We start from the raw sequence: 26,471 nt of genomic DNA on the forward strand, positions 1-26,471 counted from the left end.
GTTCAGCTTTTATTTAAAAACAAAAAAAAAGCACCATGAGTCATTTTCAACATCTGAAGTTTCACATCTGACCTTCGCTTGTTCTGTTTCCATCACATCAACATGTATAAATATTTATTTACACAAGCAGTGTTTGGTGAACGTCACCACGCTCAGAAAGTGAAATAATGATAATAAACTGAAACATTGTGAACCAGAAATCATTTCCACACAGACACAGGGGTTTCTGTAAACATGGTTTTTCCCTCCTCCAAATTAAACAACAACACAACTGAAGCTCTGTCAAGAGCCATGGTGCCTTTTGGGATTCAAGATGGCTGCCACCATGTTGTCCTGAGAAGTTTGGGCCTGGGACAGTCCAACTAAAATCTACACAATCCTCTTTAATATCTTAACCAGACCTCGTAACAGGGCTAACAACAATATATTTCATCTTCCTGTGACGGTATCTTAAATCAGAGACGCTGGATTTTTAACTGTTGGCTCAGTCGAAACACCAACACTGACTCCGGTCTTCAGATCCTGAGGACTTCATCACGGCTGCACAACAACATAAAGTCTTCTACCAGGAGCTTTGAAGCCAATTGTTGTGGCGGCAAAACAGTGTAATTTCACCACTTAGGGATGCTTTGCAGCCCAAAAAGACTGCTACCATTGACTGACATGGCGAAAGAGACGTCAATAACTCAGTGGAGACTTTTTTTGAGCATCACAACCGTCATAAAATGACCTGTTTCACTGTCTGGATTTGATCCATTTTAGGCTGCACTAAAAAAAAAAGTTTCTAAAAACCTTCAGCCTGGACGGAGTTTTACTAAAGGCTTGTTTTCAGTGACCTAAAACGCAGTTTGTTGGACAAAAAAACAAAACACAAAAAAAGACACAAAAAACACCCGTGACCGTGTGGACAAGGTTGAAATCATGACTCCAACAAACAAACAAACAAGAATCAATAAATAAACATTTAAACAGATTTTTATCAACAAATATGTTGAGTTAAACACAGTATAAGTTTCCAGTGACACCAGTAAAGTTTACTGGAAACATGTCTCATATCCAGTTAGCGCCCTCTAGAGGCTGCAGGGTTCATCACAGCCACAGTAGCATTATAATGTGAAGGGTTCATCCTCTGAGGAGCAGGATGAGGATTTGTTTGCTAACATGCTAACATGCTAACAGTAACAATGCTAACATGCTAAAGTGCAGCAGCTACAATGTTAACCCTGTTCACCATGTATGTTTAGCGTGTTAGTGCTTAGCTAACATTAGCTCTGTAGCAGTAAACCTAAAGTACAGGTGAGGCTGATGTGAAGGTCATTAAACACTAATATGATGACCTGATGATGGCGCTGGATGAAAGGTAAGGATCATTACATGAACACGAATGATGAATCACATGTCATCACAATCAGTCCACTGTCATCACTGTTTAGATGTTTCGGCAGTTGCCATGGTGCCAGCTTGGCTAAAAGTCTCCATGCATGTTTTTCTGTCGAGTCAGCTCGGGCCGTCTCACGTCGCTCTGAAACAAAACATTTCTACGACCTTCTTTGACCAACTTCACGTCAACACGTTCTTCCAACCTGCCTCTGTCCATCACCTCTCTGACCTCTGACCTTCCCTCATGAAGACAGGAAGTGTTCACTGTGATGTCACCGTGGGTTCTTCCATTCTCGTCTACTCGGCTCGTTTCTTTGCAAACACGGCGGACACACTCCGGACAATCCCTCGGACACCGGCCAAGCTCTTCCTCAGCGCTCGGTTCTCTCTGACAAGGTCGACCAGCTGGTGGAACACCAGCAGGACGCCGTGGTACGTCTCTGCGGCTGACACCTCGAAGAAGGCGCAGTGTTGAGACAGAGCGAGCAGCCGTCCCTCCTCACCGGAGACACTGCGATGATTGCTAAGGTCTCGTTTGTTCCCCACAATGACGACAGGGGCGGACGATAGCTTCCTGCTGCGACGGATCTGCTGCAGCTGCAGACGGACCACGTCGAAGCTGCGACGGTCGCAGATACTGTAGACCAGGATGATCCCGTCGGCCCACTGCAGCTGTTTGTCACTGATGGACGGACTCATCTCACCGTCCTGACAACCAAACAATAAATGTATCGTCAATTATGATTCAAATAAACATTTATTTTCAGTGAGAAGAGAATATTTGAGCTGCAGTTCCTCTGATGGCCACCAGATGCTGCTGTGATCAAACTGTATTGATGTGAATGAGAAAATCTCAAACTTCTCTCCACAAATACAAACACAGTTTTTACACAACGCGTTCAGCTCTCAGCAGATTCACTTAGCAGAGACTTTCAAAATAAATTTCCCATGAATTAGAATTTAAAGCTCGTATAACCTCTGTGTGTGTGAGTGTTTCTACTTGTATGTGCTACATTGTGAGGACTATGACATGTAATAACAGAGTGAGGACATTTTGGCTGTTCCTCACTTCTTCAAAAGCCTGATTGATGGTTAAGACTTGGTTTTAGGGTTCGTGTAACAGTTAGGTTCAGGGCAGGGTGAGGGGTCAGGGAGAGCATTATGTTAATGAAGGTCCTCAAAGATAAAAGTACAAGAATGTGTGTGTGTGTGTGTGTGTGTGTGTGTGTGTGTCTGTCTATCTGTTACCTGTGTGTACAGAGAGTCCAAGATGTTAAAGCAGACCTCCTGACCGTCGATCCGCTCGACTCGACTGTACACAGACTCTGAAAATAGATCGAAACATCAGATCAGCTGATTATATATTGATCATAATAATAATAATAATAACAAATACAGTCACTCTGAGGATTGATGTGGGTTCTTACCAATTTCTCCATACTCTCCGATAAATCTCCGGGTCAGAAATCTGACGGTGAGAGCTGCAGACAGACAAACGGACAGATCGTTAATATAAAGGCAGGAAACCCAGAATCAGTCTCAGGTTCGCATGATGATGATGATGATGATGATGATGCACATTTTATTTTGATAAAATGTTAAAACTTGTTTTGTCCTCAGTGTATAGGCAACACATTCTTAAACCAGAGAACATTAAGATTCAGTGTAGGCCTACAAACATGGTAAATGAAACTTAAAATGTTAAAAGAAATGTTATTAATTTTAACAGGTTTTGTCAAAGCCTCAGAGACACTGGAGAGAGAGAACTTGTTTCCCACCCCTGATCTACGCTGTGCTCAGACTCAGTGGATTATATAGTTGTACGGACACTGAAAACCTGTGGCGAGAGCACTTTGTCCTCCACACAGAAAATTAATCAGAAATCAGTAAAGAATCGGATCAATCAGCTGAATTGATAATGGCACTGTTATCAATAAAATCTTATGAATTACCATCCCTACTCTTCTGTACGCGTTACATCAGTTCTGATTCAGTTCTCCAGTTGATTTTATATTTGATATAAATGTTTTTTTTCTGTGTTTCAAACAGTTTCTACAAATTAATAACTGATAAAATCATTTAAACAACAAAATGAAAAATGCTGCTGCCTGATTTCAAATTAATTTATGAATCAACTGATCGCTTTAGAGCGAGATTCATTGACTATAGACCACAGATCCTCGTATGGAGAACAAACATAAAACAACCAGAGCAGAACACTTTTTAAAAAGCACCTAGTTTACATTTTGTCCTTCAGTTTATCTGTCTATAATAACAATATAAATTTAAACATGGGGATGTTACACAGTGTCTGGCAGGTTCTTCTTCCTCTTCTCAACAATGTTATTTCACATTCAAACAGGACATCATATCTATCCCCGGGTGTTTGTCAGTACATTAATTACAAAACTTTTTAATCTTCCCGTCAGCTCCACATTAAAATCCAGCCGACAGAAATTCTAAAACAATTAAACTAAAAACAAACAATCATCTGAAATAAATAAAAAACCTCAAAATAAAACCAGACAGTAAAAAGAGAAACAAATATCAAATTAAACATTTTCGGTATAAATTGAACCTGAAAACTGGACAGAAACTGAGTTTGGTCATTTCTGTGTTTGGAGGTAAAGTTTTCTCACCAGACTTTCCGACGCTGTGAGCTCCCAGCAGCAGGATGTTTGCTTCCACTCTCTGCTGGTTCCCCTCCATCGCCTCCACCCGACCTTTCACTTCCACCACCATCTTCGCTCCACACGGTCTGGACTACAAGTTCTGACAGGTCCCACAGCAGGTCTCCTCGCTTGGGCTCAGGTCTCCTGATTCAGGTTCAGGTTTAGGTCCTGGTCTGCTGACAGGTCTTTATATAGACCCTGGGGGCGGGGCCTCAGAGCAGACTGCAGTCAGTGATTGGTCAGTGTTGAGTCATTAGTGTTAATGAGAAGCTGGACTGAGATCACAGAGTGTGTGTGTGTGTGTGTATGTGTGTGTGTTGTTTTCACCCACACTGTTGTCCTCACAGGTTTAACTGTTTATTTCCCAGTGTACATTCAGCAGACTACATGAGCTGTACATATAATATATCCTGTGTGCTACATGTTGACAGATTTAAGTTACGTCAGAGGAAACAAATTGAGTTCATTTAAATCTGATCGTCTCCTGTTGGTCTAAAACTGAACATTAAATTTCTGTTAACTGCTGACTCGTTCACCGTCATCATCATCACTGACTGCAAACATCTGTTATGGCCAAAAACCTGTTTTGTGAGGTCACACTGACCTTTGACCTTCAACCACAAAATTCTACTCAGTTTATTTTCCCATCCACGTGGACGTTTGTGTCAAATTCAGAAAAAAATTACTTCAAGGCATTTTTGAGATATCAAATTCATCAGAATGAGACAGACAAGGTCACAGTGACTTTGACCTTTGACCTATGACCACCAAACCTAATCAATTCATGTTTGTGCCACATCTGAAGAAATTCCCTCAAAGCTGTTCTTGAGAAATTGCGTTCACGAGAATGAGATGGAAACAAGGTCATGGTGACCTTGACCTTTGATTACTAAACTCGGATCAGTTTATAGTTGAGTCCAAGTGGACGTTTGTGCCAAATCTGTAGAAATACCCTCTAGGCCTTCTTGAAAACTGGGACGGACAGGCGTCTCTTCCTAAAACAATGGCTTCAGCGTGGAGGAATAAAAAGATCTACAAATTATTGAATCCTGTTTTGATTCATGTTTTATGTTTTACTTGTCCCAATTTTTCTGGTATCGAGGTCGTAAATTAAACGTTACACTTAAAACCTCCTGAAAACGTAAAGACCTTCAGAGCTTAAAAACATTCTCATTTATCATCTGCACTGTTGAGTGGTCATGTTAAGTTTTATGATGCAACTTGGATCATAAACAATCAGAAATCCTCATGGAAGGGTCCCCAGTAGCTCAGCGGGTACAACGGGTGTCCCATGTACACAGCAAACCCCACCCCACAAACCCATGGACAATAACTCATTGAAAAAAATGCTGTTTATTATAAAACACTGAGTATAAATAAAGTTAAATACAAAAAACAGACCACAGACGTATGATAATAACTTCAGAGGTATGTGACCCACTAAAGAGGCACAGTAGTGTTTCTCCCACTGGCCCCGCCCACCAATTCCAGCTCAGCTCATTGACCTTACATTGTGATGATGTCACAGATATTTTAATCACTTTTCTCAGCTCCAGTAAACTTTTACAAAATTAAAACCACCCTGGCTCAAAAATTCAGAACATTAAGAGTCACAGTTTGACCTTGTCGGCACTTCAAGGTGTCGACTGTTTTACAGACGTCTCTTTCAAACGGCGGTCTGTGGGGAAATGAGTTTTGAGCTACAGGAGATTTTTCACAAGCAGCCGCTGAGAAGAAAATGTCTACAAAGCGGAGCTGCTTTCGTGGGGGCCTGACACAGACCAAAACAAACAAACAAACAAACAAACAAAAAAGTACGTAATTGAAACTCTGCAGCATCATGTGACAGGAAGAGGAAACGGTTTCAACATTGTTAGGTCGTGATGTCATAGTTCACTCTCAGGAGCGGTCGTCCGCCTTCGTCCTCTTGGTTCGGGATGTTTCCATCAGATCCAGAAACTCTCTCAGCCTCTTCCTCGTCTCCCTCAGTTTGGACTCGCTGCTGATCACTTCCTTCTTCTCAGTTGTGACCTTTGACCCCTTTCCCCCCCCGGTGACCTCTCGTGTGTCGGACATGTTGGAGCTGAACGCACCTCTGACTCCATCAGTGTTGCTGCTGACTGAAGGAAGAAGCTTTAAACTTGTCAACCACTGCCGCTGCAGACGGTCCTGCAGTTTGTTCAGAACGTCGTCGTCCTGGAGACACGAGAGAGACGGCTAAGTGACGGCTCAGACGACCAATCAGGGACGTGATGATTTGTAATAACTGATAACTAATACGTTTTTGTACCTGTGATGTGTCTTTGAACAGACTCCAGATGTCTGAGAGGAACTCTGCAGGTGTTTGATATGAAGGAGAACCACTTGTCAGACGCTTCGACACCAACATCACCTGAGACTGAAGACAACAACACATCATCATCATCATCATCATCATCATCATCATCAGCAGCAGCAGCAGCTTCTGTTAGAGCTCCACCTGCTGGTAAATATACTGTTACACACACAGGAAGTGTTCAGATCCTTTACTGCAGTAAAAGTACAAACAACACGCAGTAAATATTCTGTTACAAGTCAAACTCCTGCACTGAAAGTGTGTGTAAAAGTACGTCAGTATGATCAGTAGAAAATAATTAAAAAGTATAAAACTGTCCTCTGTGACTGTTACACTGTTGTATTTGATGTCATTAGATGATTCTGCCTCATGCATTAATAGAAAAACAAGATTTTATTGTTGGAGTTTTTTGAGGTGGAGCTAATTTTGAAGGGATAATTAATTTAATCTGCTGATTATTTAATAAAATTATGGATTGATTGGTTTAAAAATAGTGAGAAATGTTTGTGACAATGAGTCAGAGTCCAAAGTGACACCTTCACGTGTTTGTTTAACCTCGACATCACTGATGCATTACAGTTATTAACATTATTCAAAGGAAAAGTTTGTGAATCTGAAACCATGAAATGATTGAGAGAAAAATGACTTCAGCCGTCAAAACTGTTTCAGTTTTAATAGTTTTAATTTTCTATATACTGCTACAACCACTAAACACTTCTGTATTTTAACATTTTTGAATAAGGTGAACTGAAAACATGTACGTCAAAGTGAAATGTGGTCGATGATGTAGCAGCTGTTGTCATTTGTTTTGCTGACATGTGATTGGCTGCAGCTCCTGACACTTCGGTTTTGAAGTCTTTATTTGTTGACGGCCTCTAAACTGTTTTTCACTCACCTGTACGGTGTGGCCTATAACCTATATTCATATGTGATCTATAATCAAGTCTACTGCCAGTGATCAGCACCTCGTTATAATTCTTGGTGTGCGTTACTTTTGTGTTTTAAACATTAATTTTCTGTCAATCGATTATTTGTTTCCTGGACTTTCAATTTCAGCTGTATTTGTTTCAACTACATTTATAAGAGAACATCTGATTCTATAAACTCCTCATATATTCTTTGTTTACAAATCTGAATTTTGTAAAATAAGTAAAGCTGTCAGACAAACACAGTGAAGTGAGATGTACAAAGTGACATGAAAAGAAAATACTGATGTTTGATGTTTATAAAAAACATGTATAGAATATAATCCACATTCACAGGAGCCACAACGAGTTGTTGGTTTGAAAGCAGTGGATCAGTGCGTCTGTTACGGTCTGCTACAGATCTCACTGTGGACAAACTGACCTGAGAAAATTGAGCGCTGCCTTCGACCATCAGCTGCAGCAGCAGACTCTCACACCTCTGTGAAACACACAAAACACAGCAGCTCAAAACAATCGTCACACACAAAGGAACAAGTTACAACAGCGAAGTTTCTCTCCACATGGAACTCAATTTACACTGAATTTCACAAAAATAAAACACAACTCAAAGTCGTGTTTCCCTCTGCTCCTGATGTGTGAATATTAATATAACATTTGTTAACAGCTCGTCTCCAGTTGGTTATTCGTACCCCAAACTGCACCACCAAGCAAACAGCGTCTCAGAGCTCCTGTGATATTTACATGTATTTAAATGAGGTAATAAACAAACATTTGGCCACTTTCTATGCAAATGAGCCTCGTTACAGAAACAGTCTAAATCACAGAGATCAGTCAGCCCCTCCTGGACTTTGTTAAGATCTGAAATGCACTAAATCACAGCAGCTCTTCTGAAAAACTGCAAAGTATGTTGCAATTTTGAGCGTTTTTTCCCCACAGAATTAGAATTTGTTAGTAATGGTGGAGTGAAAGGAACTCTGATGATCATCTGTTGATGCTGCTCAACACAGCGCTGAGGGATCGTCTCCGTGAGCAGCTCTCCTCCTCCTCCTCTCCTCCTCCTCTCCTCCTGCTCTCTCTGCCCGTTACAATGAGCTAACACAACAGGAGCAGTTAATAAAACGATCTAAATTCCTGCCTGTTTTGAGGAATACCTCTGCACCTCTTCAGTCAGGACCTGTAACTTTTCTTTTTCCCTTTTTGTCTCTGCTGTTTTTCTACCTGCTGTGCTCTCGGTGCATTTATAACATTTATACTTTGTCACATTCACTACAATCAGACCCGAAAAAGGGTCAAACTGCACTCATCTGCAAAACTCTGCACTGTAACATCATCAGTGCCGTATCCTTTGTGACTCGCACCTTAAGACGGGGCAGATAACGGTTAAAAGTGATGCTAAATTCATGGTGTTGTCAGCAGCCTCAATCCATTCTTTGTGAATTCGTCCCTGTTTCTGCTTTTATCCACACAACTACTGTTACAGCTCACACAACAGGAAACACTGTGAGAGATCGACATGTGGACTCTGACCCTCTGGTCCAGCAGACTGAGACCGTAACTCTGAAGTCTCGGAGGTCTGTCACAGCTGAAGGGGTCCGAGGGGTCTGACAGGTCCTGACACAGAGAGCAGATCCACTCTGACCTGGAAGACAAAGAGGAGGGCCACATTTACACCAAGAAGGTTTAAAAAGATAGTGACTGTTGACAGACATCGACACAGGAGACACTTCTGCTTCGCTGCTTTCAGGCTCAAGTAGGCTCTGACTGATGGTTACCGTATGTGAGGTCCGACAGGTGGAATGTGACAGTCTCGGTGATATCCTCGACCGCAGGCTGTGCAGACTATTGAACCGTTGGTTGATCGACAGGCGGAGCACGTGACCATCATCAGCATCACAGGTGACTCTGGTGATGATGGCAGTATCTCAATGATGTCATCATCGTCAGACTGTAACACAGCAGAGAGGAACCATGAAGGTATAAAGAGAAGTGGATACAGCGTTGGAGGCGGGGCCCCGTTCAGTCCTGGGAGAGTTGCTCAGCAGCACATGAAGCAAAAAACGTCAGACTTCAGGTGTAAAATGACCCAGATCTTCTGCATCATGTGACACACAGAGAAAGCGCACTCGCATTTCCTTTAACCCCGCCTCCCAACCGCTCGCTCGCATGGTCAGTGACAGAATGGAGACTTGGATTATACTGCACGAGTCGTGTCAAAGTTTGTCAACGGATGTTTTGCTGTTTACTTCAGTTCATGAAGAATGTTCAGCTTTTTTGAATTCTTCTTCCACCGAGGAGGAGTGCAGGAAAATCAAAGTTTTCTTTACAAATTTAAAATAATACGCAGTGAGTAACGGCAGTGATAAACAAATGGTCACTGCAGGTGAGGTATTCCTTCAGCTTCACACCTCATCACTGCAATCACATGATCAGTGCTCAGCCAATCACTTGATACTGATTCATGGTTTCATTTTTCTGCCCTTCTTACCTTTATTTCAAAATAAGAGCGCGCTATTATTCAAGACAATCAAACCTCAAACTGCCTTCAAAGAACCAGGTTGTCTTGATGAGAATTAACAGGATTGTTTGTCACAGCATGTTAGTCTGAGTCAGTTAAAGTACGAGAACACGTTGATTCCCTGATTTGTAAAATATTGATTATGATTCAGAGGTGACCTCCTACCTGACTGTCATCGCTCATCTCTTCCAGGAAAATCTCGTCTTCAGCATCTCCGAGGACCAGACGAAAACCAGGGAGGGGGTGTCCGGGGCGGGGCAAAGATACAGGCAGCCTGTACAGAGACACTCTGGGCTGCCATTGGCTAAGACCGCAGTTCAGGTATCCAATCACTGAGCTCCCTTCTTCAGCTTCTCCGTCTGATACTTCAGGTTCAGGTTCAAGCTCAGCTTCTCCGTCTGATACTTCAGGTTCAGGTTCAAGCTCAGCTTCTCCGTCTGATACTTCAGGTTCAGGTTCAAGCTCAGCTTCTCCGTCTGATACTTCAGGTTCAGGTTCAAGCTCAGCTTCTCCGTCTGATACTTCAGGTTCAGGTTCAAGCTCAGCTTCTCCGTCTGATACTTCAGGTCCAGGTTCAGCTTTGGTCTCTAGTACTGCAGGTTCAGGTTGAGCTTCTCCGTCTGATACTTCAGGTACAAGTTCAGCGCTGGTCTCCAGTACTTGAGGTTCAGGTTCAGCTTCTCCGTCTGATACTTCAGGTTCAGGTTCAAGCTCAGCTTCTCTGTCTGATACTTCAGGTTCAGGTTCAAGCTCAGCTTCTCCGTCTGATACTTCAGGTCCAGGTTCAGCTTTGGTCTCTAGTACTGCAGGTTCAGGTTGAGCTTCTCCGTCTGATACTTCAGGTACAAGTTCAGCGCTGGTCTCCAGTACTTGCGGTTCAGGTTCAGCTTCTCCGTCTGATACTTCAGGTTCAAGTTCAGCGCTGGTCTCCAGTACTTGAGGTTCAGGTTCAGCCTTTCTGTCTGTTACTTCAGGAGCAGATTCTATATCCGACACTACAGGTGCAGATGGTTCCCTTGCAGGCGCAGGATCCCCAGACACTGTGGACGTTGGTTCGTTCTCTGCAGGTTCCTGCCGCCTCACTGCGACCTGCTGTACGCTGCGGTCACAGGCGGAGTCTGCCACCGCCCTCACTACAGGACTCTGCTGCTGGTGTTTCAGAGTAGAAGAATGAGGGCTGATATCAAGGGGGGTAAAGGGGTGTAAACATCCTGGAGGTTCTGGCACAGGTCGTTTGTCCTTGGTGAAACAGTCAGTAGCAGGGGTGAGAGGCTGGCTGGAGGACGCAGGGCTGCTGGCTGTAGGACAGTTTATATCTGTCAGAGGTTGATGCATTGATTTTGGGTCGTGGCTTGGCAGCACCGTGACACCTGGTTGGGAAGAGTTCTTGTTTCCTGTGGTGGCTGAAGGAAGTACCTGATGATTGACTGAGACGGAGCTGAATGGTCCCTTCTGCTGTTTATCCTGGGTGTTTGTGGCTGAGGTCAGACTGCGCATCGTGTAAAACTGAGGCACAACAGACGGGAGGGTGAAGCAGGACACCTGGTACAGAGCCTGAGTGTAGTTCAGCATGATGGCGGCGGACTGGTTCTGACCGGGGGCGGTCGGTTGGTTCAAAAGTTGGAGTTTGGTGCCTGGAGACGGACCTGCTGAGTGGGGGACAAGGTAGCCCACAGGCTCCAGGTTCCCTAAAGTAGAAACAGGCACTGACATTTTTGTTTGGTTCTTCTTCAGGTGAGACAATGAGAAAGGATGCTGGACATCTGGAGTAAAGGTCGGTGCAGTGATCTTAGTCACAGGAGCACTGGACTGGATGATGCTCAGGCTGGAGGAGGGAGGAGGACTCAACTGATTGGATGAGGACTTTGACAAAGCAGAGGGACAGTTAAATGGGACAGATGAGACAGATGATTCTTGAGCAGTCCTGCTTTGGGGGAGGGTGGAGGAGGAGGAGGAGGAGGACGAGGAGGAGGAGGAGGAGGACGAGGAGGAGGAGGACGAGGAGGAGGAGGCGGCGGCGGCTGCTGGAGTGTTTAGATTGGACGTCTGAGTGACGGCAAAGGGGACCCATTTTATGTCAAGTTTACCTGGAAACAGAAACGTCACGTCAGCAGCAGGAACAGCCAATAAACTGTCATCGACATTAGAGCCAATCAGAAAAATGACAAACGTGATGTCATCAGTGTTAGAAAACTGGAACACAACATTAAAATTTTTAATAAAACCTGTTAAATCAAACATTTCTTTAAATATTCAATCACTAAACACTTAACTAACTTTTTTTTAACTGAAGAGGTCGAAACTAAACTGAAGACAAAATGAAATGATATAAACACGGGGACAAACCACCACTGATATCCTAACTCACCAAAGTTCAAAATGGCCTCCAAAGACACAGAGTCGGTGATGACTGACAGAAGAGACATTGTCACAGGAGGAGACGAGTCCTGATCAGGAGGATTCTTCAGGTAAGACTGAATCTGCAGACAGGAAACACCACGAGGTCAGACTGGCTCTGTATCGCTTACACTTTTCAAACACTCACAACCTGGTTTGGTTTGGTTTGATTGGCACAGCAGGGATTTGCGTCTCTATTACAGCTGGGCTACCTGCTTCAAAGTGTGTCTTTCCCAGCCTTTCACAGTGCACTGCGCTGATTTCAATACAGCACCACCATCTTGTTACAAATGACAGAAACCCACCGAGTACAGTGCTTGTTTTTATGTTGATGTTTTGTTTTAATGATGTCTTTTATCTTCTACGCTCTGTAAGGTGACCTTGGGTGACTTGAAAGGCGCCTCCAAATAAAATGTATTATTATTATTATTATTATTATTATAGAAAAGGGTGTTTTCCATTGTGACACCTGTCAGTTTTGTCGAGAGCTGGAGGCAGGACAAAATTTGACAAAGGCAGCCCTCTTATAATTCTCTAAGCAGGAAAAAACAATCACCTACATAAGCTGCGTCTTCCGATACTTGACATTGATTGGTCTGTATTTGGGCTCTGCCATCCTCTCGTATCCTTCCAGAAAATGATTTAGACGCCATACACATGCTGCGTCTTTAACCGCCTGGAAAACCTGAGGTCAGACGCTGGGTGCTACTCTTATGCCTGCTCTGTGCCAGCTTTCAAGAGCGCAGCGGCAGGCTGCGTTTGAGGTTGCTAAGCAACTTTATCAAGCACTGTATCACAGCCTATTTACCTGAAATCCTGAGTGCAGAGCTGATCTTCTTCCAGACGTTGTTTGCTCTGACAGCTCTGCACTAAACTGAGCAACATTTCATTATTTATCATACACTCATATTTCCGAAGAACAGAAAGATATCTGTCGGCTGTGATTGGTTGTTCCTCATCACATTCCATTCAGTGTGTGCTGCTGCGTTCTAAGATAGAATTATGTTTCTCTGCGCCCTGAAAAATAGGTGCTCTATTTTAGCGTGCCTGTCGCGTGTCTATATTGGAAACAGTGAATTTGAGGTCCTTATAAAAACGCAGCATGTGTTTGGCCCCCCTAAGTGTCAGTAACCCATAAGTCCAAACCATCCAAAAATGTTTCCACGTTAGACACAAACTGAACCATGGTTCAGTTTGATCCGGACTGAAACCGCCTCTTTGGGTCTGAGGAGTTTTTACACCTGAAATTTTGGTCCTGATCAAACGAGGAGGGTGTGACGAGGCCATTAGAAATGCAATAACAAGTGTGTTTGTTACTTGCTGCTTGACTTTATTTTAAGAGATTTAATCTGAATGACATTACTTACAGATACACTGAGAGATACACTCTTCCTGCAGTGCATCATGGGTTTTTCCATGTGTGCTTGTGATCACCTTCAGCTGAAGGATTAACATGTGGGATCTTTATCCAGGAGCAAACTCTGTAGATGAAAGAGTTCCAGACATTAAACCATTGAAAGATGTACCTGATCTGTGAAGGTCTGCAGGGCCGACAGGTCGTTGGTGTTTCTGGCTTTTTCTGCAATTTCAGTCACTGACTGTTGATCCTGCTGCAGCTGCTTCATCTTTCTCATCCTCCTGACAATCAGCTCGCGCTCCGACTCAGACACCTTCTGCTCAGAAACACAAACATTAAGCACATAGAACTAGTAACCGATCGATCACTGGGGACATTAGAAATATGGCCTCTGAACTTAAAGCTGTTTTTTGTTTGTGTTGGTGTGTTTCAGGACAGATTGACTGTGAGGACATTTACATCTGAAGATACTGAGGTCCAGCTTGTTTGTTTTTGTGGGTGAATGTGTTGTTGTTTATTTTGTGCTGTTTTTCTTTGTGTCTCTTTGTTTCGTTGATGTGGGAAGTGTGTGTAGAATATATCGAGAAATCAAGAAAAAGTAAGAAAGAAACTGGTCGATCATGAATCTTATCCACTCTGTTCAGAGTTGTGACTGAGAGCAGACACAAGAGAAACGAGGGATTAAACTCACGATGTGATGACACTGAACACTGGGTAACAACTGAATAAATGAATGAGGATAATATAAAATAACACAAAATCAACAGTATGTATAAATGGATTAAAATAAGAAGTAACACTTGTTTGAGTTATTTAATTTGGTGATAGTGAGAGAGTATGTTAAATTGGGAACGCAGGGATGCGCAAAATATTTATCTAAGGAATCCTAGATTATAGATACCACGTGTATCACCAAAGTACAGGATAGCCTAATTCAAATACACACACACTATAGACTAACCTATAGTTGCAACATATAATGAAAAACAAAATGAGGAAGCACATATTCATGGAAACAAGTTGATTAAAAACCCGACTATATTTTAACTCCAAATATATTATATGGATAAAATGTATCTCACTTCCAACAGACATTTCAATTCTGTCACACAGAAACATTTGGTAAGAGAGTGGAGGGCGTGATTTCCTCGGGGCAATGTGAATGGTCAGCATGAGGCTGAGAAAAGAAGCATTGTCTCAAGACAACTAGTGGGTCGTTCATCACCGCGTTTTGCCCCAAGGCTGGATACTTTATGATGGCAAGTGACTATTTAACTCCTGCTGGCCTAAGGATGGCTGAAAGAAGGTTTTGTCCAGGCGGGGATAATACAGGCGTGAGTCCTAAACATTTGACCCTTCGGTGTTCTCTTGTTGTCTTGTTCATTGATAACACTGGTTCAAGGGAAGTCCAGAGAGGCCGTTCTCTACACAAGAGATTTGCGATGCTACGTCATGACAGCTCATTACTGCTGAGATGTGGGTGAGATTCTCCTGATGTTACAGAGCATTAGAAATGGAGGACAAACTTATTGTGGATGTCTGTGGGCACCCAGAGCTCTACCACTCAGCGTCAGTACTACAACGTCAGACAGAACACAAAAGGATTGGGCTTGGAGAAAAGTGAGTGAAGCCTTGTTGCTACCTCCTCTCTAAAACTTCACCTGAGCCTCCCTCGGCATATGGGTGAGTAGATAATGGCTGCATTTTCATTTTTGGGTGCACTATCCTTTTAAGGTGCTTGATAACTCACGAAACTTTGCACACAAATCAGAACTGGTGTGAGTTTACTGCTGATATAGGTGTCATGATTGGGTGTGAAAAAAATGGCTCAGTAGCACGCTCTATTAAATTTTGACGAAGCAGCCCGCGAAGCTGGTTTCACCTACATGTACAACACTTGGCAGGCACAAGTAAAATCTCGAGATGTACAAAAAAGTCTCTTGGAGCCATACTCAAAACCCAACAGGAAGTCAGACATTTTGGATTGAATGTGTAATTTTTGTGCATTTTTGGCCACTTCCAGGGGTCATACCTTCACAAACTCCTCACAGAGATGTAATCTGATTGCTTTCAATTTTTGACATAAAAAATGAACTCAAAGCTTGAGTTTTCATCAAACCATGTCACCTTGGCAAGGTGCTGATTTTTCCATGTTTCGCAACCAAACAGGAAGTGGCTTGTCAATTCCAGCATTCATGGACCAATCAGCCCTAGCAGCTACTACAAGTCTAGATTTGTTGGATTCCACTGCTGACACATGCTGAATCTGTTTTTCCAAAATATTCTTATAAAAAAATGATCTATGTTACCTTGACTTCTGACAAAATGTCTTCCATCCTCCTCTTCAGATGTTGAGTTATAAGGTTGTACGAACGCTGCAGCTCAGTCATCAGAAGAAAATTACTGTCAGCGATGTCCTTCAGCCTGAAACACATCAACACACACACACAGGTTTTATTTAGAGATCGATACTTGATACTAACCGTTGGTTTCACTTCACATCAACATTAACTGGCAGAGGCTTTAAATGTGCTGCAGAGAGATCATTAATCCACCACAGACAACATTCACTCAACTAAATACGTTAGTTAGAGGTTTAAAGATGACGATCTTTAGAAAAGGAAACAGATTTAACGAGAGAACCTGAACCTGAAAACAAAGATGGATGTTGTAAAAAAAGACGTGTTCAGCTTGAAAAACAAAAGCAGCTCAAACAGAAATCATTAAAGAGACCATTTGTATATCAGTTACTCAGCGCTTGGTACCTTGAATTCATGAAGAAAACTTTGGTTTTCTCTCACGCCTCATCAAGGCTTAATCAAGGCTTAATCAAGGCTTAATCAAGGTGAACAGAGAATCCAAAAAAGGTGCAAATTCGTCATGACTGAAAGTAAACACGGTCCACAATTAAAGGGAAATTTCAGTTTATTTCAACCTGTCTCCTATCGTCCTAAATTTGTTTCAAGTGACTAGTGACATAAAAATAATAGTTAGCATGTTAGCCGTTAGCCTAGATACAGCCGGGGCGCATAGTAGCGTCAGACCTGTTAAAACGTAAGTGAACGGGCAACCTTCAAGTGCAAAGTTAGTCCACTAAACAAGCTTTTTTTCCACAAAGACCGCCTCATATCGTTAGGATAAATGTCAGAGAACATATAGAAAACGACATGTAAACGTGTTGTCTTACCTTACCGGTGTGCTGCCATGTTTGTTTACCATCTAGCTCTGCTTTCCAAAGCGCGGCGAACAATGTGTAAATGTCCGCCACGGACATTAACACATTGTCACGGATAAACATGGGTAAATGCATGAAAACAAATCATCACATATCACCTCTGATAATGGTTTATTCATTTAAAAACACATTGTGCTCGTTTAGCACACTACTTCATGTAGTTTTTATCTGCTGGAGGGTCGTGTAGGGGAGCGTAGCGCAACAAAAATAGAAGAGCCGCGTAAAATAGAGAGTTGTTACGCGACAGACGGGGGTTGTCGCGCCGCTCCCGTTGCCAGTGCAGCCACTGTAATTGATTAACCGAGGGGGCAAGCTGCTACGGGACTCGCGCTGCAGACGTGTCGCGCCGCTGACGTGCCCGGTGGAGCCCGGCCGTAACTGTCTCGGACTCGGGACGGGTCGTCTTCGGTCAGGAAAATGCAGTCCGAGCCGTGCTCTAGTATGCTTACCTGTGTGTGTGCGCTTTGTGTGTGTGTGTGTGTGTGTGCGCACGCGCATTGGGGCGAAACTCCGCCATGCGCGATACAGAGGGCAGAGGAGAATTGTAAACGGCGGTGCGCCGCTGCTAGTTGCATATAGGGGAAACACTGCTCTTTTTGCTATGAGTTCTTCTGGGTCATCGTGTACAGTTGCTTTGCTTTCAGGACTCTCTCTGGCAGCCATTCTCGCCTCTAAACTTTTCTATGCTCTCACTCTCACCTGCTCAAGCGTGCCTGTGGTGTGCAGCGGTGAAATGGGTCCCCGCTGAAACACTTTCCCACCGCGCACATTCCGGACGTTGTTTGGGCTATTCACCGGTATTGCGGTATATGAAAAATTCATATCATAACGAAAATAAATACCGGTTTTCGGTACAAACCGGTATACCGCCCAGCCCTAGATTATACTGCACGAGTTTTGTGAGAGTTTGTAAAAAGATGTTTTGATGCAGTTTAGCTGTCGGTCCCTGTTTACTTCAATTCATGAAGAACGTTCGCCTTTTTGGAATCTGCTTTCACTGTGAAGGCATGTGAGAAAAATAAAGTTTTCCTTAAAAAAGTCAAGGTTACACACAATGAATTATTGATCGACAAATGGTCATTTTGTGGGTCTTCCTTTAACTGTCGTTTATTCATCATCCTATTGTTTTATTTTTCTAATCATTTAAGCAAAGTGTTTCCATGTTAGTTGCTGTTATTCAGTCACATTCATCCTCTGCACACTGTACCTGGTCTTCATGTCCAGCAGATTCCGCCTCACTGTGTCTCCCTGTGCTCTGATTGGCTGAACTAAGACATCCAGCTGCTTCCTCATGCTGTCCAGCGCTTCACTGACAAACTGATACCTGAGAGGAGGAGAGACATTGACTACGTTTACATGACACTAAATAGTTTTTGCCCTTATTCTGAAAAAGACATCACGACTCAACAGTTTGCATGGTCAATAAGAAAATGAATATTACACTAATATTCCTGTTTACATGCAGCCGTGCACGCTCTGATTAATGTGCCCTAACATGTTGTTTATCATATCAAAAAAATAATTAATTAATTTCTAAATTTTTAGGTTTATTTTTATTTTTAACCAGTGAGTTACACTGTACCTGAGTCCTGACGTTACACTACAGTCTTGCATTGCTCCTTTTCAGTTGTAAATTCACTCAATGCTTTTAATGTTTTCTTTCTTGTATTTCATTATCTGTTGGCTCTGCAGACAGACGGCTAACGTCATTAAACATGTGGAAACATGGTGCCCACTGCCCACCCTCCAGTCTCCACTGGTTAGCTAACGTTAGCCTTGGATGCTAAGACAAACTTCACCTGCAGCGCTCGAGTCTTAAACCGTAGGCTGTGAAAACTTTCTTTAAAAAGTTCTTAAAAGGTTTTACTTCAGGATTCCTGCGCAGAGCCTCTTCTGTCTTGCTTCTTCCAAATTTACCAAACAGTTTATTTTGACAGACCAAACACTTTGCCCATGTCTGTGACCTGTTGTGTTCATCCTTAGTATGGCAGCGACCCTTCAAAGGAACCCCGCCCAACTTCCTTCAAATCTCACTCCAAAGTTTTCTGAAAAGTTGAAAACTCTGCAGCTTGCTACATCGGCACTCATTTACGATTGGCGCTGTTAACACCGTCCCGGTGGAGGGATGACGTAGCTGCAGAAACACCATGGCTGACCCCGGTCTCCCCCCAGGTAGCCGCAGTGAGTAAGCACCTCATTTTGAGCCGCAAAACCTCTTCAGCATTTTTTAAATTCCATGTGACCAATAAATGATTTACTGATTGTAACAATAATCTTGTACTTGGAGTTAAACCTGTGCTCACCTGTGGTTCATGTGAGCCGTGAGCTGACAGTCTCTGCAGGTGAGCTGGAGACAGGTGAAGCAGAACAGTTTGAGCGGCTCAGACGGGTGGTGTCTGCAGAACTTGGTGGGAGGAGTTGAGACGTGTCCTGGAGACAGAAAACAGACACTGTTAACATCCTGCGACAAAAAGCCGATCAGAATAAACTGTATTGATCCTCAGAGGGAGAACAGCAGGACAGAGACACCAAGGAGGAAACAGATTAAACTGTTTTTTATTTTAAAGGTCCAGTTTGTAGGATTTAGTGGTGTCTAGCTGTGATGCTGCAGAACTAAAACTTCTTAAACGCACACAGCCCTATCTAAAGCCAGTGTTTTATTTGTCCATTCTGGGCTACTGTAGAAACAACCTGCTGGCGGTTGGTTGAGGATCTGGTGAGATCTGGTGACCGTCACTCTGCGATGAGCCGACACACAGATGTCGCACAGGGCTTCATTACATTCCACGCACCAACATCTGGCTGAGGAGGCGTCACAGCTGCTGCACTGAAGAGAAGACAGGAAGGGGTTAACAGCAGGTACTGTGCTGCAGTACAAAGTTAAGGTACGTGTACTTTACCTGAGTGTTTCCATTTAATGCTACTTTATATTTCTACTCTAAAACACTCAGGTAAATAAACTGAAGGATGAGTTACCTGCTGACTGCAACCTGCTGTCGTCTCCATGTTGAAGAGAGAAGTCCTAAAAGATAGAGAGGATTTTATTTAAGTAATTTTAATAAAAACACCTGATGAAGCAAAAATCGGTGCCTGGAATTGGGCCAGATGGCTCCCGACCTCGTCCTCACCTTCTCTTCAAATCGTCCTCTGTGTTAATTTAGTATCTTAGGTTCGGTTGACTGGTACTCAGAGAAACACTGGAGACCAATTGAATCCGGCACAGTCGAGTTTAATGTGTTCACAAGCTCCGGAGCAAGACTGAAGACTCACTTTCTGAGCTCTCCCTTTTATGCTGGTGAAGATTCGAGAGAATCTCCACCCTTTTCCTTTAGCCCTTCCTACCCGGGCCCAAACCTGTTGGTGGCAGGCCTTTTTGCCTTTGTCCAGACATGCCCGAACATGTCTTAATGGTATAATCTTTTTCCCTCAGCCTGGAAATCCCCAAACTCTCCCACCATTAGGTTTGAACTCGGGTTCACACTATTTTTTAAAAACATATGGAACTTAGGGACTATTTCTATAAGGTCCCTTGTGCCTTCATGCAATATAAAATCTTAGAGTGTGTGTGTGTGTGTCTACTATTACACTTCCAGGCAGTACATGATATGGTATGTGTGTGTGTTTTCAATATATGAATACAAACTTGTGTAAAGCTGTTTTGCCATACATGGATACATAAAAACATCATTATATGAACTTCAATCTTAATCAACTTTATTGATTAATGATTAATGATTAAATCTTACACTACACACCTCAAACATTAATCAGATCGTTGCGATAACATTTATGCGACACATGTAAATCAACAGAGAGATCTCCATCAGAGAAAACATAGTATGTTCCTCAGACTGGTGAGGACAGAGACAAACGGGGAGGTGTTGTGGCAACTGTCTCAAACGTGGGCCGTTTCTTACTGCAGTCAGCGAGACATCACCGTCACCCGCTTGACTCCAGAGACGGTCTGTCTCTGGCACAGCTTGACATGTCATAACGCCTCTGAACTGATAATGGAAACGCAAATCGGCACGGCATGGTTTGACTCGGCGCAGCGCAAAGTGACAGTGGAAAAGACCCATAAAGGATTTTCACAGTTATTCCTCTACTTTACACCGAGATCTCTGAGCCTGCTCTAACCTGATTTAAAAAAGGAGCTCAAGACGTTTTATTTTACTAGTAGTTCTGGGCCTTTTCCAAACTGCTTTTTTATATTCTAATTCACACAATTAAGACAAAACTCAAACATTTGATAAAACGTGACTTTGCGGTATTTTTCAATATATATCATTTTTAGTTTGCATGTCGACCGACGACATTCCCGCGCTGGCGCACAGGAAATGCTTCCTCACAACAAGAAGGGAGGGGGAGGAAGAGCGGAGAGTGTCATAGCAAGAGGTAGAGTGCAGGTAGAAAGAGAAAGCAGCATGGCGGAAAAGTGGCCGGGACACGGTTCAGAAGTGGATCCTACCACAAAGAAAAAGCCTGGACGTTTGGCTGAAGGTCTGTTAGCAAAGAAGGAAAGTGACCGACGGAGAAGGCAAACAAGGATTTGTATTGGCGTTGCTTTTCCTCAGTGGAGAGCCCTGAAGGAAGAAACTGGGCTGAGGGCAGACACGGATGTTGCCTTGCTGCTGTTGGATAAGTAAGTGACTTGGTTTATAATTATGAGTAGTATGTGTTGCTGTTACATGTACTGGACCTAGTACTTTATTATTTTCTTGGAAATGGTGCTATGAACGTAATGTAATGTTAGCAGCCTGGTGTTCGCCACGTTGTGTAGCATTGTGTACACGGTGTGAAGCGAGTGTTACTCTGTGTACACAGTGTGTGGCGAGTGTTACTCTGTGTACACAGTGTGTGGCGAGTAGGGATGCACCAAAATGAAAATTTGTGGCCGAAGCCGAATATTATTAAACGCTTGGCCGAATACCAAGTACCGAATATCATTGTTTAGTTTTTCATTAGTTTTTGCAGATGAACCCCCTCCAGATTAGTGTTGTCATGGTACGGTACCACTGTGCGATACCAATGAAAATATCATGGTTCTGAGTAGTATCACGATACCACAGCGAAAATGAGACAGATGTGCCTTTTGTCATTTATAAAAAGATAAATCACTTTTCTATAATACATCAATGATATTTCAATGGAATAAATTACTTATTGACTTATTCATACTTCAAAAACAGCATCAATAAGTGATTAACATAGGGGGGATCAAAATAAAATAAATAAATAACATAAAAATCAACCAGCCACCCTCCTCCCCTGACAAGTAAAGAACAGTCCCTAAAGTGCGGTGAGGTTTGTGGGCCATTACTGCCACAAACAGAGAAATGTGAACGGCTCGTTTCTCCTCTGACACGTCACATACCTGTGTTCGGCTGGCTCGGCTGTTCAGGTACTTCTGGGCAGTCATGACACCAAGAAGAGGATATTATTGGAACCGACTTCTCTGTCGCCTGGTAAGCCATCGTTACTGTCTCTGTCTGTGACCCCCGTTCAACCCACAATCGGTGGGATTCGCCTTTCATTTCTGCTGCTGGTTGAAATCTGTAGGCTGCTCGCACAGCGTGCTGAATGATTTAAGCCTATTTTGCTCGCTCAAAACTATTTTTAGTCGCAAATGCGAGTGTGGTGACAGACGGATCGCCACACTACCGACATTTTATTCCGCCCGTCACGGCACGCCGTTTGATTGCGTTATCTAAACGCCGCTATTATTCGGCCTTGCTTTTAACTTATTCCACCGAATACCGAATGTGAGGTTTTTTGCAATATTCGGCCGAATATATTCGGTTACCGAATATTCGGTGCATCCCTAGTGGCGAGTGTTACTCTGTGTACATGGAAGTGCCGCCGGCTTATTAGTTGTAATAACGCATTATCCACTGGGAGGAGACAGAAATTAAATAAAGCAGTGTAACTGTTCACTGAAACACAGACGGGCCAGATGTTCACAGCTGGACTCATGTTGCTGCTGAATGTGTTTCTAGTGTGCTTCTGCTTTGGAGACATTTTGTCTCATTCATTCATTTTCCATAATCACTTGTCCTGTTAGGGGTCGTGAGGGGGGTGGAGCCTATCCCTGCTGACACTGGGCGAGACGCGTGGTTCACCCTGAGGATGCCTGACTATCACAGATGTGAGTAATATATATATATACACACATATACATTACATATATATATATATATATATATATATATATATATATATATATATACTTTCTATTTTTAATCTTTAATTTTTTTATTTAAGTATACATTGTCACCCTCCATTTTCTGTCTGTGCGACGTGAATTTCCAAAATGTGGGATCAGTAAAGTTTATCTTATCTTAATATGTTTAAATAATTATCAAACACTTTCATTTTAAAGGAATGTCATGTCACAAATGTTTCAGTAAAGCCTGTGCCTGCGAGCTCGCAGTTACAGCAGCAGCTCCTGTAGAAGCGAAAATCGGTGCCTGGAAGTGGGCCAGATGGCTCCCGACCTCATCCTCTACTTCTCTTGCAGATCGTCCTCTGAGTTGATTTAGGATCTTAGGTTCAGTTGGCTGACACTTAGAGAAACACTGGAGTCAAATGGAATCTGGTACAATTGAGTTTAATGTGTTCACAAGCTTCAACACATACAACTCATGAGTCAGCTCCGGAGCAAGACTAAAGTTGCACTTTCTGCGCTCTCCCTTTTATGCTGGTGAAGATTCGAGAGAATCTCCACCCTTTCCCTTTAGTCCTTCCTACCTGCGTTCGAACCTATTGGTGGCAGGTCTTTTTCTTTTTAGCCCTTTTCCATCTGGTCCAAATCTATTGGTGGCAGGCCCCTTGGGCCCTTGTCCAAACATGACCTAATGGTGTAATCCCTGGGCCTGGAAATCCACAAATTCTCCCACCGTTGGGTTCGAGCCTGGTTTCACTTTATTTTTTAAAAACATATGAAACCTGCAGACTTTCTCTATACAATCCCCTGTGCTTTCATGCAATGTGAACTATTAGAGTGTGTGTCATGCAATACAAATGTTAGTGTGTGTGTGTTATTATTAAACAGTACATGGTGTGGTATATGTGTGCTCTTCAATGTGAATACATACCCTTGTGTTATGAATACATAGACTTGTATAACAGTGTTTTATCACACATAGATGCATAACAAACAGTTTTATAGGACCTTATACATAAAACATGGTTATATAACCTTTACTCTTAATCAACTTATGCAGTATAACACCTTTACCTGATTAAAGATTAAACCTTACACTACACTCCCTCTGATGTCATGACCTGTAACTGTCGTGCAGCTGAGCTGAGTTTTTGATGCTGCGGCCTCGTACCTACGACCGAATCACAGCCGTGACGATATCACAGTACAACATCACTCCCTCTCGTGTGATATTGCTTAAATATATATATATATATATATATATATATATATATATATATGTGTGTGTGTGTGTGTGGATATATATATATATGTATATACACTGCCGTGTTTGAAAATAAGGTGGATACCACCTTATTTTCAAACACGGAAGTAAATAGTGATCAACTTCCGTTTTTTTGTGCGTGACTTCTGGTCAGCCGCTTTCCCTCATGCTTTCCCTTACCGGAGCTAACGGTGCAAGCTAATTTTTTTTCAATTTTCAGTTGTTTATGTTAGTCAATCAGTTAGTTAGTTAGTCTGTGTATTTTGTATAACGTTAGATAACTGTGCCCACGTTTCCGTTATAACGGAAATTTATTCCCTCTAAACGTGAATAAATCGCACATCAATCATAAACTATGAACCAAAAAAGCACAATCTATCCCGAGTGAGACAAACTACTTGATCCCCGTCTCCAGTGTACCAGCAGAGAACCTGCAGAACCGAATCAGTGAAAAAACACACCGGGCTACACAGCCTCTCTACCTGAGCAGCTGAAGCTGTGGCTCGCACCCTCGACACACAGACACACAGACGGTGCTTCTGCATGCCAGCCACACGTGTGCGCAACTGTGAGAAATAAATATGTGAGGTGTACGCTGCTTTTCTATCTTTTTTTCCCTTTTCTTTCTTTCTTTCTGTCAGCGACATACACTCCTAACACAGGACGGGTTGTTTTAATTGACTGAGTTGATCATTAAGCCATAGTGATGCGCGGATCGGCTCTGATAGCACCTGAATCAGCATGTACGCATCAACCATCCAGCCGTTACAACATGATTGAGCTAGCAAAGCAGTTTTGTGTTGCTATGTGTGGTATTTATTCAGTTTTGGGAAATCACGATGTCTAGAAAGCATCAGTGGCTGCAGCTGACAGGGACAGCTAACGTTAACACTAGCAGCAAAGCTAACATCAGGATCGTCATCCGTTAAAAGCCTCCCGTTGTCGGATACGACATGAAACTACTCCAGTTAGCTCAATCACGTTGTAACTAAGACATCCGCTGGAGAAAATATTTTTTTCACGGGCCACTTTGTGAGTTTAGTCATCCGTTAAAAGCCTCCCGTTGTCGGATACGACATGAAACTACTCCAGTTAGCTCAATCACGTTGTAACTAAGACATCCGCTGGAGAAAATATTTTTTTCACGGGCCACTTTGTGAGTTTAGTGAGTTATTACAGACACGGCTAACGGCTAACAGCTAACGGTTAGCCCAGCTAATCTACAATAACCATGTTATTAATTACACACAGAGAAAATACTAATGTTTGTTCAGTCATTGTGTATATAGACTTTACAAACATCAGATTACTCTAAACGGTGATATAGTGACGTGAAAAATATGATATATACATATATATAGCTAAACTCAGCAAGGTAAACAACAAGGCGATTCCCATTTACACAGTGGAAAGAGTGCTGGACCGGAAGTGTCGCACAAAAAAAACGGAAGCTGGCTGCGTTCTGTTTTGCCTCCGTGTTTCCGTGAAAAATAAGGTGGATAGGTGGACGAGGTGGACGTGGATACGAGATCAGGTGTTGGGATGAATCCACAGCCCCGCCCCCTGCTGCGCGCGCACCATCGTGGGGACTTTTCCTTATGGACTTTTCAGAAGAGCTATCTCGGTGTTTACATCACCAAGGTTAAAGTGAGAAACAAGATTAAATAGCAGATCTGAGCTAATTAACTCCAACAGTGATTAAACGTTCAGCCATGACTGTCAGTAAATGTAAAGTATTTCTGATTCTGATAACACGCCACAAACCGCCACAACGTCAACGCGCCGCATTAACGTCAGATTCAACGTGTTTCTGTGCGGCAGTTTTATCACAACAGAGTTCAGACATCAGCGGAATTAACGTACAGTCCAAGTTTAGTTTTTAAAAAGTGACTGGAAAGTTCCACAGTATAAAGAAACTTAGTCTCACCGTTATGTTCCAGTGAGATCCGTGTCTTCCTCCGCCCACACGGACACAAGGTGAAGAAAACAAACGTCTCCAACAGAAACAAACTGATGACTCTCCGGTAAAGTTTTTAATTCCGTTTGTTCGGGTTTACCGGCGCTTCGTGACGTCATGTGCCCGGTACTCGTTATTAAAAAGCACCTTAGTACAGCTGGACCACCGACAGAAACACTCTGCACCGCCGCCACCGTCCGCTGTGAAGTTTATGGTGTCAAAATGGCGCCGACGACGCCGAACATCCTTCCGTTTTTCAAAATAAAACAT

The 26,471-nt window shown here is 42.9% G+C and overlaps 2 protein-coding genes across 4 annotated transcripts; both read right to left on the reverse strand.

The window, feature by feature from the left end:
* Nucleotides 1-39: 39 nt before the first annotated feature.
* On the reverse strand, nucleotides 40-4,352 carry LOC117266367 (Ras-related and estrogen-regulated growth inhibitor-like protein). The gene is made up of 4 exons (XM_033641528.2): nucleotides 4,020-4,352; nucleotides 2,808-2,861; nucleotides 2,629-2,705; nucleotides 40-2,088 (listed from the first exon to the last, which is right to left on the reverse strand). The coding sequence occupies exons 1-4, from the start codon at nucleotides 4,120-4,122 to the stop codon at nucleotides 1,678-1,680; spliced, it is 645 nt and encodes a 214-aa protein (XP_033497419.2). The 5' UTR covers nucleotides 4,123-4,352; the 3' UTR covers nucleotides 40-1,677.
* Nucleotides 4,353-5,386: 1,034 nt separating this feature from the next.
* On the reverse strand, nucleotides 5,387-26,437 carry trim33l (tripartite motif containing 33, like). Of its 3 annotated transcripts, XM_078171267.1 has the most exons (15): nucleotides 26,172-26,436; nucleotides 19,794-19,839; nucleotides 19,509-19,644; nucleotides 19,121-19,247; nucleotides 18,025-18,141; nucleotides 15,892-16,006; nucleotides 13,752-13,898; nucleotides 12,197-12,308; nucleotides 10,461-11,915; nucleotides 9,994-10,199; nucleotides 9,086-9,258; nucleotides 8,841-8,952; nucleotides 7,735-7,791; nucleotides 6,343-6,450; nucleotides 5,387-6,248 (listed from the first exon to the last, which is right to left on the reverse strand). In XM_078171267.1, the coding sequence occupies exons 2-15, from the start codon at nucleotides 19,821-19,823 to the stop codon at nucleotides 5,952-5,954; spliced, it is 3,192 nt and encodes a 1,063-aa protein (XP_078027393.1). In that variant the 5' UTR covers nucleotides 19,824-19,839; nucleotides 26,172-26,436; the 3' UTR covers nucleotides 5,387-5,951. The 3 variants fall into 3 exon arrangements, with proteins under 3 accessions (XP_078027393.1, XP_078027392.1, XP_033497426.2); XM_078171266.1 differs by having other exon boundaries at nucleotides 9,994-11,915; nucleotides 26,172-26,437; XM_033641535.2 differs by having other exon boundaries at nucleotides 9,994-11,915; nucleotides 19,509-19,639; nucleotides 26,172-26,262.
* Nucleotides 26,438-26,471: the final 34 nt, after the last annotated feature.

The sequence above is a fragment of the Epinephelus lanceolatus genome, chromosome 10, assembly GCF_041903045.1.
Source record: "Epinephelus lanceolatus isolate andai-2023 chromosome 10, ASM4190304v1, whole genome shotgun sequence".
In the NCBI taxonomy this organism is placed as follows: Eukaryota; Metazoa; Chordata; class Actinopteri; order Perciformes; family Serranidae; genus Epinephelus; species Epinephelus lanceolatus.